This window comes from Cynara cardunculus (assembly GCF_001531365.2).
Source record: "Cynara cardunculus var. scolymus isolate 2C chromosome LG 14, CcrdV1, whole genome shotgun sequence".
Lineage (NCBI taxonomy): Eukaryota > Viridiplantae > Streptophyta > Magnoliopsida > Asterales > Asteraceae > Cynara > Cynara cardunculus.
Window position 1 is genome coordinate 8558697 of NC_037541.1, and position 17633 is coordinate 8576329.

General features: G+C 34.5%; 1 protein-coding gene across 5 annotated transcripts; it reads left to right on the top strand.

The window, feature by feature from the left end:
• Window positions 1-6083: 6083 nt before the first annotated feature.
• LOC112526310 (protein DETOXIFICATION 24-like) lies at window positions 6084-14818 on the top strand. 5 transcript variants are annotated; one of them, XM_025136567.1, is made up of 9 exons: window positions 6084-6193; window positions 10187-10443; window positions 10895-11436; window positions 12847-12933; window positions 13012-13068; window positions 13400-13638; window positions 14034-14152; window positions 14229-14315; window positions 14580-14818. In XM_025136567.1, the coding sequence occupies exons 2-9, from the start codon at window positions 10195-10197 to the stop codon at window positions 14652-14654; spliced, it is 1455 nt and encodes a 484-aa protein (XP_024992335.1). In that variant the 5' UTR covers window positions 6084-6193; window positions 10187-10194; the 3' UTR covers window positions 14655-14818. The 5 variants fall into 5 exon arrangements, with proteins under 5 accessions (XP_024992335.1, XP_024992331.1, XP_024992332.1 ...); XM_025136564.1 differs by lacking the exon at window positions 14580-14818 and adding an exon at window positions 9932-9984 and having other exon boundaries at window positions 6101-6193; window positions 14229-14564; XM_025136565.1 differs by lacking the exon at window positions 14580-14818 and adding an exon at window positions 9932-9984 and having other exon boundaries at window positions 6101-6193; window positions 10193-10443; window positions 14229-14564.
• Window positions 14819-17633: the final 2815 nt, after the last annotated feature.

Genomic DNA, 17633 nt, shown 5'->3' on the forward strand with positions numbered 1-17633 from the left:
ACCGTATAAAAATAATATTTTAAGGATAGTAAAAATGAAAGTTTAAAAACATAAAATACAATAAATAAAATTTAAAGAATGAATAAAATATAAAAAAGAGACCTATTTGATATTTTAAAAGAGAATTAAGTTTATTTTGAGGTTTTATTAGTAAAATATAAGTCTGTTCCACCATGTTCAATGGATAGGGGTGGAACAAGCCAGTTCCACTTTGTTTCACTCTGTTCTTATTTGTGCCACATAAAAGTCTTGATATTCTTCAAAGACTCGAAGTTTGTTAGTTGATCAACTAATGTATCTGTGCAACTTCGGTTTTCTTAAGTGAATATATGTTGAGAGTTTATAGAGTTAATTATAGTGTGTGATCAAAAGAGAATCTGTTAGTTGAGAGATAGCTTAGGTTGTTGATCACTACTTGATCTTTAGTTTATTTTCCACAATTATCACCTATTTTGTAAAGCTCATACATTTTAATAAAAGAATACTGAAACTTTGAAAAAAACAGTGTATTCACCTTCTATCGTGTTATTGTCATGTTGTTTAACCTGCAGGACTAACAGTAGGTCTAGATGTAGATATGCACAAAATGGATTCACAGTTTGAATATCATCTTATTTATTGTAGGACTGTGATAATTGAATCCAACTAGGTATCACGGCATTAAAAATATATAGAGACAAAATTGGGAATTTACATTATGCATATTTACCTAGCGCACAAAATTGGTTGCAGTTGATTAAACGATGGTATAAATATGCACAAAATCTAGAGTTATAAGGTGAATTGTTGTGAAACAAAATTTGGGTATGTAGGATTGGGTTCAAATATGCATAAAATTTGGATTCACAACGTGAATATCATATCATCTAATGTAGGATTGTGACAAATGAATCCAACGATGGTATCACACTGCACATAACAAAGCAGACCGTAAATAATCAAGTGGTTCAATAAAAATGTATTATGCGATATATTTGGGCATCATCATAAATTGTGGTTCGTTATTACCACTACAAACCAAAACATAAATAATTGTGTTATTCATAGAAAAACTTATTAAACCTTGCCTGGAAAAGAAAAAAAAAACACAATTCGAATCTCAGATCATTGGCTTGAGTGATCAACCTCCAAAAACCACCATTTGGTTCCATCGGAAGTTCAATAAAATTATGTCACTTCATCCTTGTTTCCAGATTGAAATGAATATACACAGATAGATGGTAATAGGCACTGTGTTTTCAGCTTGAACTACTGATTAGTTAGTAAATGTATAGCTAGAATGAAAATGTAAAGTGTGTTGATAGATGCACGCTTTGAACTCCATAAAACCAATCAGTAAAAGAATACATTGTTCCCACCTCAAACCACAATACATTTGGTAAATGCGCATTGTGTTTGATATGGTCTTATAAAAAGATTTGACTTTAAAATTGTGATTTCATATTAAAACATGATTATGAAATAAAAATCCACAATTACTAAAATGGAGGCATATTTCTAAGGATTGAAAAAGATTTAATTTAGTTGACAATAATTAAATTACAATATTCCCTCTTATTATTATTTTAAATATATTTATTAAAATTATGAAATTACTGGACAGGTTAGATTTAATAGTCTTCACAAATTTTTAGTTCTCAAATGATTACCAACCCTTCTCTCTCCCTCCCTATATATATGTATATATATATATATATATGTACACATATATATATATAGGACGATAATAAAATAAGAACCACAAAAATGTTACAAACCTATAAGAACCGATATATAAAAATATCTTTTTACATTATTTGTTTCCATCAAAAGCTATGATTTAATATATTGTTTCACGTATATTTGTGTTCACCTTATGAAAAAATTGCATGTGAATTTTTTTTTTTCTGATTCACTTAATGAAATGAAAAATACACATAGAAAATATTCATATGGTGAAACAAATACATGTAAAACTATTACATTATGAAACAAATATATGTGAAACAATATTTTAAATACCAGTATTTGATGAAAAAAAATCATGTAAAAATTTATTTTTAAATGAGTCCTCATGGGATTTGTAACCTTTTTGATTAAAAAATTTTAAGAACCAATATAAAAACATTTTTTACATGATTTTTTCATAAAAAAACTATGACTTAAGATATTGTCTCCCAAATATTTGTATTCACCTTGTGGAACTTATTTATGATGTTTTAATTATCAATCTCAGTAAAAATATCTTTTTCAATGTAAGTAACGAAGCAATCGTTCATCCATTGATCTCACATTCTAAACCAACAAAAGACTCACTGCCTGTTTAATCTCCAACACTTGGATTGGAAAACCACAAATAGTAAGCTGCATTTTTACTGACAGTATACTCAAGCCAAGTAGAAAATCCGTCAATCGAAGAAGGGTTGAATCTTCGTGATCCTATTCCAAATGCAGTGTAAGGAAAATCATGACTTCGAGGTTGGCAAGGCCCTTTCATAGATATGTTTTGCGAACTTTATCACCAATATTATGATTGTAATCCAAAATCCTAATCCGCAATCTAGTATCAATATGAAGATTAGGTAAGTTAATTTTCACGTGACATTGTTTACAGCTGTCAACATTATTCTTATCAGGCATAGGTGATGAATCACCGGTTGTTTAGTACTCTTTATTAAATTTTTATCCATTACTGTTAAATTAAACTAATATAAAAGAAACTAACCTTTATTCATAACACATAATTACATAAATCAATCTAAGGGGTTGTTTATTAAACACTTACTTGGTAAGTGTCTAACGCATAAATTTCCTCATTGGATGAACATGAGAAGGGTCAAAAATCTTACTGGGTAAGAGCTATGAGAATGATGGAGAGTCTTACCAGGTAAATGAGGATGGTGACTATTACTCAGGTAAGCACTTACCCAGTAAATTGTTGCATTCGATATGTTTTGATCTACTAAAATCTTACGCATCAAAATAAATTATAATGTTGACTGACTCCTATTGGTAAGCGCTTACCGGGTAAGCATTTAGGGAAACGGCCCGAATAAGCATTTGGATAAACGACCGCTAAATTTTTCCACCAAAGTGCAAGGAATTAGGAAAGTTGTAACATATTTACACAGGGACTAAAGAAATAAGGAGTTATTACTTACCCGGTAAGCATCCAGCGGTAAAATTTAACATTATCATTTACTTACCGGGTAAAATTTTAGTCAACAAAAACGACTTTCTATGCAACAATTTACTCGGTAAGAGCTGACCGTGGTAAGAGTCATTGCCCTTACTTGTCGGGTAAGACTCTCGGTCAGTGCCTCGCTCTTACCGGGTAAGATTCTTGGTCCTTTCCATGTTCATCCGGTAAGATAATGTAACTCGGTTAAGCGCTTACCCGAGTAAGCATTTGGTAAACAACCCCTAATTGATGATGGAAGGAAAGTTCTAACACAGTCAAGATAAAGTATTTATCATAATGGAAAATTTAAAAATAAGGAAGAAGCACGTAACTGAGGAAGGTGTATACGTCTTGATGGAGGGTGTAAACGGGGTGAGATCAGGACGGTGTAGACGTCTTCCAGTAACGTTGGTTCGTAGGTGGAAAGGGTTGGGCTGGGTGCCGACGCTCGTCAGTACAGCAAACACAAAGATGCATGTTCATTGGAAAGATGGAGGGGTGGGCACTCGTGCTAACTTCTTCCGACAAAGGCGTCCAATGTCCTGTTTTAGTTTTCGTGAATGTGTGATTGGTTTCGGTAGGAGGAGCCCAACCTATTAGAAGAATTTAATCAAATATTGAGTTATAGTGAGAAACATAAGAAGGGATCTACACCCTTGGAGGCACAGAGGTGCACCAGATCAATCCCGTATCAAACGCGATTCGTAGGTGGGTTGAGATTAAAGGTGATCAAGGGTTTTAATCCCTTCTTGCATTTTTCACCTTAACTCTCCTTCTCACACGCTCCTTCACTTAGTTATTAATACATAAAAAATGCGGGAGAGAGCGAATGAACCTTCTGGAGCTAACGTACCTCCACCCTTGTTAAGGAACCAACTTGTAAAATTGCAACCATAGGGACAGGATCGGTTGGATTTTCAAAAAAAAGAACAAGAACCGTTAAAAACGTATAACCAGTTAACCACATAGGCAAAACCAACAATTTGCTCTTGAATATAGCATAGTAAAAAAGAAATAAGACAAAAATTAGAGTAAGTTACATGTTTCGTCCTTGTGATTAGGTGTTTTTAATAGTCCTTTGTATCTTTTAAAAAATTCAATGGAACGTGTATTGGTGGTTGTGTTTTTAACGAGTTACGTCCCCATGGTTGCATTTTTAATGAGTTTGATCTTTAAATAAATCAACGACTTGGGTCTCTATAGTTGCATTATGGACTTAGCTTATTGTGAGAATGTAATCACAAAAAACACAACACATGTTAATTTTTTTTTTCAGAAAACAAGGATCGTTAAAAACATATAATAAGATGTCATTTTTAGGGACTGTTTGGTTCAAGTTGAGAAATAAAAAAGTAATAGAAATGAAATTGACAGTGAATGAAATGAGAAATGTCTTTTCATTCACCCCAGTTTAACTTGTAAATAAAATTTGGGCTCCTAAAAAATTTAGCCCATTATATTATGTAAAACCATATAACTTTTTTTTATTATGATTCTCATTGATTACTATTTAATACCTCTAACCAAACATTCAGGGGTGTTTGGTTCGCAAATTCTGAAAGAATCTGATGGAATTGGAATCTTGAATTTCATTGACCAAATTTCATTTTCACGTTTGGTTCATTCTTTTTCACGAAAAGAATCTTCAAAATCATATAAATTCCACAAATAAAAGAATTTAGCATTCCTCAGCAACTATATGGTATTTTGATGGAATGAATTCTCTATTTTCATAATACCAAATATGCCTTAACCCAATATACCCTAATATCATAAAACTCAATATGACCATCATCGACCACCTTCGACCATCATTGATCTGAATCACCGTTGATCACCATCGTCTGAACCACCGCCGACCACCACCGATCTGAACCATCTGAACTACCGCCGACCACCACCGATCTGATCCACTGTCGATCTGAACCACCGCTGATCACCTTCATCTGAACCACCATGGACACTATCGATCTGAATCACTGTCGAACTTCGCCATCTGAAACAACACGGACCACCATCGATCTGAACCACCGCCAACTACTTCTATCTGAATCACCGCTGACCATCACAGATCTGAACAACCACTGATCTGATCCACCGCCGATCTGAGTCACGTCCGACCATCGCCACCTAAAGCACCATGGACCATCGCGGATCTGAACTACCGACGACTACCATCATCGGAATCACCCCTGGACACAGCCGACCACCAACAATTTGAACAACCACCAATCTGAACCACCAGTGTCACTGTCGATCTGAATCACCGTTCATCTAACCACCGCTGACCACCTCCATCTGAACCACTGTCGACCACCGCCACCTGAAACACTGCGACCACCACCGATCTGAACCACCGTGGACCACCACCGATATGAACCACCGCTGTTGATTTAGTAATGTAGTTTAGCTTATGGTTATATTTGGGTTGTTTATTTTATATTGTTTTACATATTAAATAATTATTTTATTAAAGTATTTTTAGTTTGAAGAAAAATAAAATTTTCAAAAAAGAGCATTTTGGTCATTTATCAATATTTCATTCAAATTCCAAAGTTACATTCTATGAACCAAACAGACAGATTTCAATTCTTTAACCGATTCCATTTCAATGTTTACCAACCAAATATGTGATCAAACCTAACACCATTCCATTCCATTCCAAGACCTTCAAAATCAAATTTCTCTAATAAATTTCATTCAATCTTAAAAACATTCCGCAAACCAAACCAAACCAGACCAAACCAAACCCAACTCCAACCTCAAAAAAAAAATTAGCGAATAGTAAAGAGCCCATGGTAACAAAAGCCCATTTACGAAAGAAAAGGTGGGCCATTGCCTTTTACGTAGGTGTAAACATACTCGTTTCCAGATGTCAACATAGATATATAACGATTCTTCCACTCATTTCAATACGACTCAACGGCCGCGCCGTGACGCCACCGCCACCCTCACCCTACTTTTCTAATAATCTGGAGGAGTGACGTAATCATCGCTTGCCTCCGTTGATCGAAACCATATTTCTCAAGTTATGTAAGTCTCTGCTCGTATCTGTATCATATTCCTGCTGTCTGCTGATTTTAATTTCATGGAGATTTCGATTTAGCTTTCAACCTCGAAGTTTGATTCGGTGTTAGGACGAATTTTTCACACCTGCACGCGTGATCATCGATGTTATACACCGTCTACACCACTCAAACGAGTGATCACAGCAATTTAATTTGCAGTTTTATCTGATGACAATGATCGATAGTGTTTTCACACCTAAACGCTTAACGATCGAGTTTTCACCGTCTACACAACTCAAACGATCTGTTTATGAGAATATCAATTTAATTTGCAGTTTTTATATGATAATATCGTTTGCTAATTTTCGCACCTCCACGTTTAACGATTGACGTTCTTCACCTACACAACGACTCTAATGATTCAATAATGTTGTTGCTGAGGATAGAAAATTTGCAGTTCATAAGATGATGATCGATCGCTATCCCCTAAATCACCGTCAATTGAGCTTAAGTTTTGATTGTTGGAATTCGGTGGTTTGATGAGTTGTACTTTATGGAGTGGAGTTGTACTCTTGAGTTTGTTAGATGTACACCCAAAGTGCATAGGGTACAAGTGTTCCTGTGGTTAGTGGAATCAATGAGGAGAGTAGCAAATCAAGGATGATGACTAGAAGTATAAGGTGGTCTGCAAAACACGTGACACATCCATGGTATGACCACCTTCACCTCTACAACTAGCCAGCATTATGTTTAGGCACGCGTCAATTGGCAAAATTTACTCAAATAACCCTTTCATCTATTTAAATTGGTCTTTTAGTCATTTCTTTTCCGAATCGACTCAAATAACAGTATGTTTCTAATATTATGGACCTGGCTAAAATATAAAAAAAAAAAAAAAATTCCACCGGGTTAAAAAGTGGAACCGTCGTAAATATGGACCTGGCCGTCGCAATTGTATACCTAAGTCGAATCTGATAACTTTTTTATATCTTTTAGTCAGGTCTGCAATATTTGGATATTGCGGACATAGTGACATTTGAGTAAACTCGGGAGAGGAATAACTAAGAGACCGATTTAAATAGATAAAATGATGGTTTGAATCAATTTCCCATAAAATGAAAAAATTGCATCGGGAATGGGAACCTTTAAAAGTTTTTGTAAAAATATTTGTTCCTTAGCAAAGTGTTGGAAGATTTTGATATTTTAATCGTTGAGCACACTTCGTGCCAAATTAAATGTTTGCTAGATTTTATTTTCAAGATAAAAATAGCCATTTTCACAATATGCCTTTTATTTTTCTAGTTTTTATAAAAAACCGTCAATACCGCTTAACCCGTCCTATCCAACTTGTTAACAATCCAATTAAACTCAACCCAGTAAACCCTCAAACCAATTGGGTTAGTTTAGCTTAACTCAAACCAACCTTCTAATCTGCCACTAATATATATAATTTCAATAAAATTATATATATATATATATATATATTAATATATTAATATTGTGTGAAACTTTATACAATGTTTGTTGCGTTTAGGTTTGTATTTCTCTTAAGCTATACGTAGAGGTTACGAAAACAGATTTACCACAAAAAAAATTATGACAAAGAATCTAATAGGACAAAAATTATTTCATTGGTCGAGTGTATGTAGATATTAACCCACCTCAACCTCCAAATTAGGTTATGGTTTGGGTTGAGATTTTTCTAAATAATAATTAAAATGTTTATATAAATGTGGTAAAGAGTTCAATCCAATCCGATTAATAGATTTAAATTACTACCATTATAATTTTTGTAAAATAATGTGTGAATTTGTTTTGGAATGCGTTCCCTTCTTAACTTATTGTGCAACAGGATGTCTCAGTTGCCTTTTTTGTCAATATCTAGATGTAACAGACATTTTCTTTTCAAATAAAATATTGAAAAAATAAACAGGATAAATAATACCTTCTTTTAAGTTGTAAAGGATAAGTTTATCTGATGACAAGGATAAAAAATTGCTATCTATTTTATTCTATTAATTTTAATTTTTTAATTTTATAAATACGGACCAGCATATTATAACTCGTGAGCAACCTTTTAGACGTAAAAGCTGTAAAATATTATTTTAGGTTGAAAAGGGTCTTTTTGCCCGGTATAAGAAAGTGTCTTTTACCTTGAGGGCTCTTTTGAAATTCTCAATCCCCAGTTTTTCTTTCTTTATATATTTGAACCTCTCTTCTTTCCTCAAGTACTTTTTTGAAGATTAACCCAAGGTTCCATATATTATCACATGATATAGAGCCAGGTTTTATCAGTCTACTCTAAGGGACTTAATTGACACCGAGACAATAAGTGCTTCTCTACTCTCTAGCCTCCGTTGGAAGGCGTACTAAAATTCTATATCAGTTAGACTTGGACAATTTCTTAAAAATATACCTTAGAACCTTATTTTTTACACAAGGGCTCTATTCTCACATAACCATCATTTATTACTAAATGAACATTTCTCACCATTTCTGTACTTATACACATCAATACCAGTCACTGGTCTTTACAGAATAGTCCAAAAATTGACCAAAATGAAGTTAATTTAACAGCCTCATCGCCTAATTGTATGAGTTCAAATACCTGATAAAGTGCAAATTGTAATTATGGTTGAGTACTGATGTGTTGCTATCACTGTCACGTCTTTTCTTACTGCTTGGACTCATGTGTTGCTATTATGGCCATATCCTTTATTACTGCTTTGCTGCTACTGATACCGGTCAATAGAGTGCTTTTACCAACGGGAATCTTTGTTCTTTCTGATGTATAAACTTTTGGAGTTAAAAGGAGACTAATTGCATTATGATATGTACTTCTATATATTATTTTTCTTCTTATATATATCAACATTAAAACTTATTTTTTACATTCTTAATGCATTAATTGACATGATTTTAACATTAAAAGGGGTGTGAATAACAATCCCTCATGTACTAATTTGTAATGAAAGGTTCATTTTTAAAAGAAAGACAAATTAATTTAATAGTTTATGTGAATGAAACAAGTTGATTGCCTTTTCGGAATTAATTATTGTATTAAACATTCTTTAGTTTTTGTACCAAAACAACAAACGAAACAAGTTAATCGCATCTCATTCGTGGGATTTTGGTATGCGAATATTAAGGTAAATTTGAAAAGCAAGATTCTTTTTGAAATAGACATGCTACTTTTATACCATGAGTGGACATTCCATATATTCGCTATTTAGATATGCTACTTTTTTAGTGCAATGATATCTCTACAAAAAGGACCATCTTTTGTTAATTTAAAACATTGAAAAGGTAAAAAATGTCAATTTGATAGTTGATATTTGTAGGAGAAATTAATACGGGCACTGGGAGGTTTAAATCAGTGAAATTTTACCCTCCTCTTTACCGGATAACATCTATGATCTGCTGTCAGGAGCCGTGCCTGTGACTCTGTGAGGATGTTCCAATGTGAGAAATGGAACAATGCCTCCCAAATTTTTGGGACCCAATAATACATGTTTTAATGTTTGCCCGGATTATATTTGTTAACCTTTGACCCAATTATACATGTTTTAGCGTAATTATAATGTATTCTTTCAGTCGATTTAGCGATTCTCGATTCCAGCTTTTGAAGAATATAAGAAAAATGATTTAGATTAAGTTAATTTCAGATGTAACTTTGTCATTGTTTTTTTTTTAATTTGTAAGCCTTTTACTTCAATATATGGCATGAACTTTTATGTTTTGTTTTTATTTATTATTCGTCCAGTCAAGCTAATAGAGTCTCCAAAAAGATCGCAACCACTCTATCTGTTGTGCCAGGTAACCGAAACTTAACTTTTGTTGTTATGGTAGTAATCTTTATCAAAAGATAAAATTATGTGGTATTATTTGAATAATTTTTGAAACCACATGCAAAGATAGAATTATTTGAAACACCTGATTCTCTACGCTTGGTGTCGCTGGTATATCATAATAATGTAAGTTGGATCATCTCATGTAGTTAAAATCCGTTTGTTATTAGTTACAGACATGGATAATGGAATTCAAGAGAAACTAATTCGACGTGAGAAAGAAGAGGAGGAAGGTGACTTGAAAGGGAGGATATGGGTTGAATCAACAAAGATATGGAGGGTTGCATTGCCCGGTGTCATATCAAGAGTCTGCGCATTTGGAACTATTGTTGTCACACAATCATTTATTGGTCATATTAGTGACATCGATCTTGCTGGTTATGCTCTTGTTCAAACACTTAGTGTCAGATTTGTCAACGGAATCCTCGTGAGTTTGTTATTACAGTTGCTTCTTGTTTAAACTAGGAGGAAACAGACACGAGATGTGTGGAATTCTTGTGGATCACTCTTCTGTCTGTTTTTTCTGGGTGAAATGCATGAAAATGCAACGGAAGTTTGCCTTATCCTGATTTCACCGGTAACCTATTGATCTTGTTATATTTGGTAACGTGGATGCCAAGTTGTCAAATTATATTGTAAAAATGATTTTGTGGATGCCAAATAAGTTTATTTTTAATCAATTTTACAATATAATTTGACAACTTGATATCCACGTCATCAAATGGGCCTGTCAAATTGGGTACAAAATAGAATGAAGAAAAAAAACTTACACTAAATAGCAACTATATAGAAATTTCGTTGTATTTTGATGCGTTTTTTCTCTTTCTACCTCATATGCCCCTCCTCTCTTAATTAGAAATCATTTCATGTAATGACAGTTGGGAATGTCGAGTGCAACTGAAACTCTTTGTGGACAAGCATTTGGAGCAGGGCAACACCATATGATGGGAATTTACTTGCAAAGATCATGGATAGTTGACTTGATTACTTTGACCGTCTTGCTCCCGATTTTCATCTTCGCTACACAAATTTTCAAACTTCTAGGCGAAGACGCGGCCGTAGCAAACAACAGTGGATACATCTCTTTGTGGTTCATCCCTTTTGTCTACAATTTCGTCTTCAGTTTGACCATACAAATGTACCTACAAGCACAACTGAAAAACATGGTGATTGCATGGCTTTCGATCGCTCAATTCGGGATCCACATCCCATTGTCGTTGCTATTCGTGCGCAAGCTGAACCTTGGGGTAAGCGGTGCGATGATTGCGTTGTCGATGTCGTCGTGGATTCTGGTGATCGGAGAATTCATTTACATATTTGGTGGTTGGTGTCCTTATTCTTGGAGAGGATTTACAGTAGCTGCATTTAAGGATCTGTTTCCTGTTGTGAAGCTCTCAATATCATCTGGTGTGATGGTCTGGTAAGGCTCAACCTTTTTCTCTACACATCGAGTTTTGACTCCGAAGTCCGAACCAAGGACAGACCCAGAAATTTTTTCAAAGGGTAAAGCATCATTTGACTACAAGGAAAAAACTATAGGGAAAAAGTTTCAAACGGTGGCACCGTTTGATTATAAGAAACAAACATATATAATTTTTTTCAAATGGTGGCACCATTTGACTAAGAAAATGACACTATATGGATTCGAACTTGAGTCTGGGGTGGAATTCAGCTTTGCATACCAACTCTACCAAATAAAATTTGTTCCCATTGTAGTTTCAAAATAAATGCGGTGTCACACAACAAATCAATACGGTTGCACCTTTCACGAACCTAAATTTATTACCTTTCGACGGAGGAATAATATGGTGGCATGTGCCACGAATGCGCCACTGTAGGTTCGTCCCTGGTCCGAACCGAGTATGTTTTAGCGGCAACGATATCAATACTTCACGAATGCAGCTCAAAAGTCAAAATGTAGCATTTTCTTTCAGGAAGTCTGATCTCACATTGCATATTTATTTAAACGACCTTCTACGAAAGTCATTTTTACAAACTCACTTTCTAGTGTATTTTAAAATTTTACAGGGGGCAAGATGTTTTATTGGGTTAATTTCTTTTTTAAGATTATGTTTTTAATTGAAAACTCGTTTAACTACATGACATCCCTGGTGGGCATATGCCTTAGCGACGTGTGCACACACACATACATATTTATATATATGTATATATGGCGAACGATGTGTGTGAAGAGAAATTACGGTGAGAAGCGTAAGAAGAGATCTGAACCCTTTATCACTCTTAATCTCATGCCCACCCATGAATTGGGCGCTATTTAGAGGGGAATTGATTTGGTGCATCCCAGTGCACCTCATTAGTGTTTGACATTCAATTATGATTGATCCAAGGACGGAGATCTCTTCTTATGCTTCTCACAATAACTTCTCTTGTCACCGGAATCCAACTCATGTATATATAGGTATACATGGGTAATGGTCGAATGCGAACCCTGTATATTGTGAGAACTTTTACCTTAAGGTATTGTTTCACATGATTCTTTTTTCATCCAAGTCTAGAAGATTTTGATCTGCATATATTTGTTTTCGTTTCACATATATTTGTTTCATAATATGAAGCTTTTTTTGTGCATCTTTTCTTCTTTTCACAAACATGTGTGAAATAAATGCATGTGAAATGAACACATTATGAGACAAGTATATGTTAGTTAATACCTTAAATCCTAGCCTTAGATGGAAAAAATCACGTTAAATAACACATGATGCACTTGTTCTTACGGTTTGCATTTGCAACGATGGACCAAATTAGCAAATATGCGCCTTTTTTACTTGATGAACACTTAAACAATCTGGTTTATTGTTCGTAATTGTAGCTTGGAGTTATGGTACAATGCTGTTTTAGTCTTGCTTGCGGGGTACATGGCAGATGCGGAGGTTGCAATTTCTGCCTTCTCCATATGGTATAAAATCTTTTCGTGTGTTTTTGTATGCATTTCAGTTCTTTCCCGACAAATGGCTAATTTGTTAATTTTTTTCAGCCTGAACATCAATGCATGGGAGTTTATGATTAGCCTCGGTTTCTTAGGTGCAGCATGGTAAGCAGCAAATCATATCATTCTCTAAATTCATTTGGCGGTTGTTTATTAAACACTTACCTACCATCTCTTACTGAGTAACTGAATATGTATTGTCCCTTACCGGGTAAGAGATGCTTACCAGGTCAGATATGATAGTCCTTTACCAATAATCTTACTATCCCGTTTTACTGAGAATCTTACTCAGTGAGTAAGGGTGGTGAATCTTATCCGGTAAGCAGTTACCTAGTTTGTTTGTGTTGGTAACGGCTCCTTAGATGCACGCTTTTTTTTTCAGCGTTATTACTTATATGTGCATCTGATGAATATCATATTGTTCAACAATATGTAGTGTCCGTGTTGCAAATGAATTAGGGAGAGGAAATGCTAAAGCGGCAAAGTTCTCGATTAAAGTTTTGTTGGGCACTTCGATTGCGATTGGAGTGTTTTTCTTCTTTCTTTGCCTGGCTTTTCGGAAAAAACTTGCCTACTTGTTTACGAATGATAAAAGAGTTGCAGATACTGTGTCAGACCTTTCTTTGCTGCTTTCTTTTTCGGTTTTACTGAACAGCATCTATCCAGTTCTCTCAGGTAAATTAGTTGCCTCTTATACTTTCTACGTTTGGAAAGTCGAACTTTATTCTTTCTACTTCCCAAAATAAAAGTCCACAATGAAAAGGCATATAGTTTAGAAATACGTAATTATTACATTTTCTTAATAGTTGGAGTAATGAATTTGTCCATCTCATAAATAACGATCGAATTGGAAAGCAGGCGGTCATTTCACGACAAAACTAATATAGAAATGTGAACGTTTATTTTGGGGTGGATACAGTTATCTATGTTTTTGGAAAGTCCATAGCCTTTGAAAGGATTGTTAATTTAGTTGGACTTCTTGAAAGTCAACTCTATAGTTTCCTATTTCGGAAAACCAACTTTGATATCACGAATCTTTCATGCCCTGATACAAATCATGTTGTCATTAGGGGTGGCGGTTGGAGCGGGATTGCAGGGTACTGTAGCGATCGTTAACCTTGTTTGCTTCTATTTGATTGGTATTCCAATGGGAGCTTTGCTTGGTTACTTGACCAATCTCGAAGTAAAGGTATGCAACATTCGACTCGAGCCCTTTATCGAGTGTTCTTAGTTGCTTTGGGTGTGACAAGTGGATTATCTGGCAGGGTATATGGATCGGGATGATTGGTGGCGTTGTGACACAAACACTTGCGCTTGTATATATGGCATGGAGAACGGATTGGGATGATCAGGTACATACATATAACAAAAAGAAGTCTTGTTTATTCCATTATTATTATTATTATTATTATTATAAAAATGTTATTCTATTTTCATGTCTCTTTTGTGTCCTACCAATCGTTTTAAAATACATTGTTGTGTTAACACTCTCTTTTCCTTGAAGAATAATTATAATTTAGATATATATTAAGTACATAAATGATGTGGTGAGAAATGGGCTCTTATGTTTTTGTATTTATGGTGTATAACGAGCGTTTTGATTCGGGGTTTTTTAGGTTAAGAGGGCTTCTGAACGGCTAAATCGGTTTTACTTGAAGTCATCTGATGAGCCTGATGAGCAAACGCATTAGGAAAATGGTGTGCTTCTACACGATGATTGATTTTTTTGTTATTTGAGGTAACGCAATTATGTTGGTCAGTTAAGTGTCGTAGTTAGGTCTTATTTTGATTTGATGGTTAATTCGATTGTATGAAATGAGAAAAGAAATGGAATGAATAAGGTAATGAAGTTCTGCTTGGTTCAGGTCCGTTTCTGAGATTTTTTAGGCCCTGGGCGAACATAAAAATAAGGGCCCCACTGCAAGAAACAAGACTTTTAGCAACGATTTTTGTTGTCGCTAAAAGTCTGTTTATCATTAGAAATAGTATAACAACAATATGTCTCGTTTTAATTTGTGACACATGTGATCGCTAAAAGGCGCATCGTCAAAGCTCACTTTTCTTGTAGTGACATTCGGTAATAAATGTTTTTCATTAGTATAAAATTGAGTACAACAAATGCTAATAATTTACTGAGTAAAGAAATCTTATTTATCTTTATTATAGATATATAAGAGAGTACTTAAATTTACGTATTTCTTATTATGTAATTTTAAACCACGAGTATAGAAACTATGGTGGATAAATTTTTATAAGAAGTAAGAATTTTTTACTTTATAATTAACAAGAAATATGTGTTATTTTGATACAAAAAGAGATTTTGTGTTGATGAAATAATCGTGAGGTCAATGAGAGATCAATAATAAAGAAGATTATCAAGGTTTTCTAGACAAGTAGACAACTGAAGATCAATAAGAATATGAAAGAAAAGATGATCCATTGAGATCTAGTAAAAATAAATAATGAATTAAACATATAATATGCAAGCTCAACAAATGATTGTTTGAGCACTTAAATAGAATCTTGTGGTGTGGTGGAATCCCTATGAAAGATACATAAGTCAAACAATTGATGAAAATATTTAAATTCTATTTTTTTTTTGTTCAACTAAAATAAGATGTTAATATTAAAAGTGTATAGAACATGACATATATAAGAGACATTACTAAATACATTTAGTAGAAAAAATTTATTGATTAATCACAATGAAACATGTTATAAATCACAAGAACAATAGATTAATTGTCAAAAAAAGTAAAATATTTTATGTAGAAGCAAAAATAGATAACAATAGTCAACAAAAACAATTAGAACAACATAACCAAATAACAATAGTCAATAAAAATAGAAATTGATAAAAAAAATATCTAACAAAAATATATAGCAATAACAAGCACATGATCTTAACATTGTATTGTTGAAGCACGAAAATAGTCAAGCATATAGAGATAGCAATAGTCAATATCATTGGACCTTGTTGGAGATAAAAAAGAATTAGAGGGGCAATAAACAATAACATTATAATGAATGACCAATTATTTTTTTTCCTTCTCCAATGTAATTATTTGATATATTTTTGGGCCCTTATTATCTATTGAATTATTTTTGCTTCTTATTATATGCTACAATTTTTTTGGTTTCTTTAATTTATTAAATTCTTTTAGACTACTGTATATTTTAAAGGAAAATTTTGGGCCCTCATGTTTTTGGGCCCTGGGCGTGCGCCCATGCCGCCCTCCCAGGGACGGCCCTGGCTTGGTTGACTTAATAGGAGGAAATCAATTGTACATCACTACCTTGAAACCCTAGGTGGATCGTCATGACTAGAGATGCACGAAAGGCTCGACATGGCCGGCCGAATAAAGCGCAGGCCTAAAAGCTCGATTCAAAATGGAGAAACTAACCAGTGATCTATACTACATTATGCAAAAGTCTGGTGAATCCTTCATAAAAACTTTCAACCGATTCAATTCCGAGCTGGGATGATCAGTGTCAAGAACTGGGATGTCTGAACGACGATAGAAGTGTATAAACGAGGTTTGGATGAAAACTCAGATTTATACCTGGAGTTGACCAAGTATCCTGCTAAAAACTTGGAGGACATCAGAGCCAGAGCCAGAACCAGAACGTTGGCTTAATGTTAAGGGTGCTCAAAATACCGACTAACCCGAAAAAACTTATATTAGCCAGAACGTTGGCTCAATGTAACCTGACCCATAGTTGATACAAAATTAGACTAAACCGCATCTATTAGGCTGGAATTGGGTTAAGGTAATTTGAACTCAACCCAACGCCTTTTCTATACCATGGATTTAATATATATAGTTTTGATTGAGTTAAGTTAGGTTGAGATTTTTCAAACCATATACGTTAGGTTGGGTTGTTTAAATGCCTTTAACCCATGTGCATCCCTACTTAATGCGGCTAGAAGATGATGTAGTCTTTCGACCGAAGCACTCCCATGATAAGCGACCACTCAATGTCGGCAAGCTTGAGTTCAAACCAAAGAATGTCCAGAAGTCGGATCAATCGCACTAGAATTTGAATATCCGGTCTGACAAAAATAAGGATGTTCCGGCGTACTCCAAGGGACAACAACATCCTAAGATATCTGGGGTTTGAAGGGACACCCAAAGATCTGATCGAGGGATTAAAGAATATACAATCTAGCTACTATTTGTTGGCCGAAGAAAAGTGATAAGCCCGACAGTTAAAAAGACAAGTCCAAGGGGTGTGATTTCCACGAAGACCACAGACATACGATCGACTTATTGTTGGGCACTACGAAAGGGAATTAGCCTGGCTAATTCCTAAAGGACATCTATAATATTTAATATCCAAAGACGGAAACAACGCTTGAGCTCCATCCATCGTTAACACAAAGATAATAAATTGTATAACCACTAAATTCAACGTCATGTATGTATACGCTAAACGTGTTAATCATAAGCCACTAAATTCAACGTCATGGATTTTTCTTCCGCATAAACCAAACGTGATCCTCAGACGACCTTGGATGGATCCACGACATGAAGGCAGTTCCCTCAACGTATCATCAAACCATAAAGTTCCCAACTTTATGGGGTGTGAATTACTTACATCGACACTATGGTTGATGCAACGGCTGGACATGAATTACTTACATTCATGGACACATATTATGGATATAA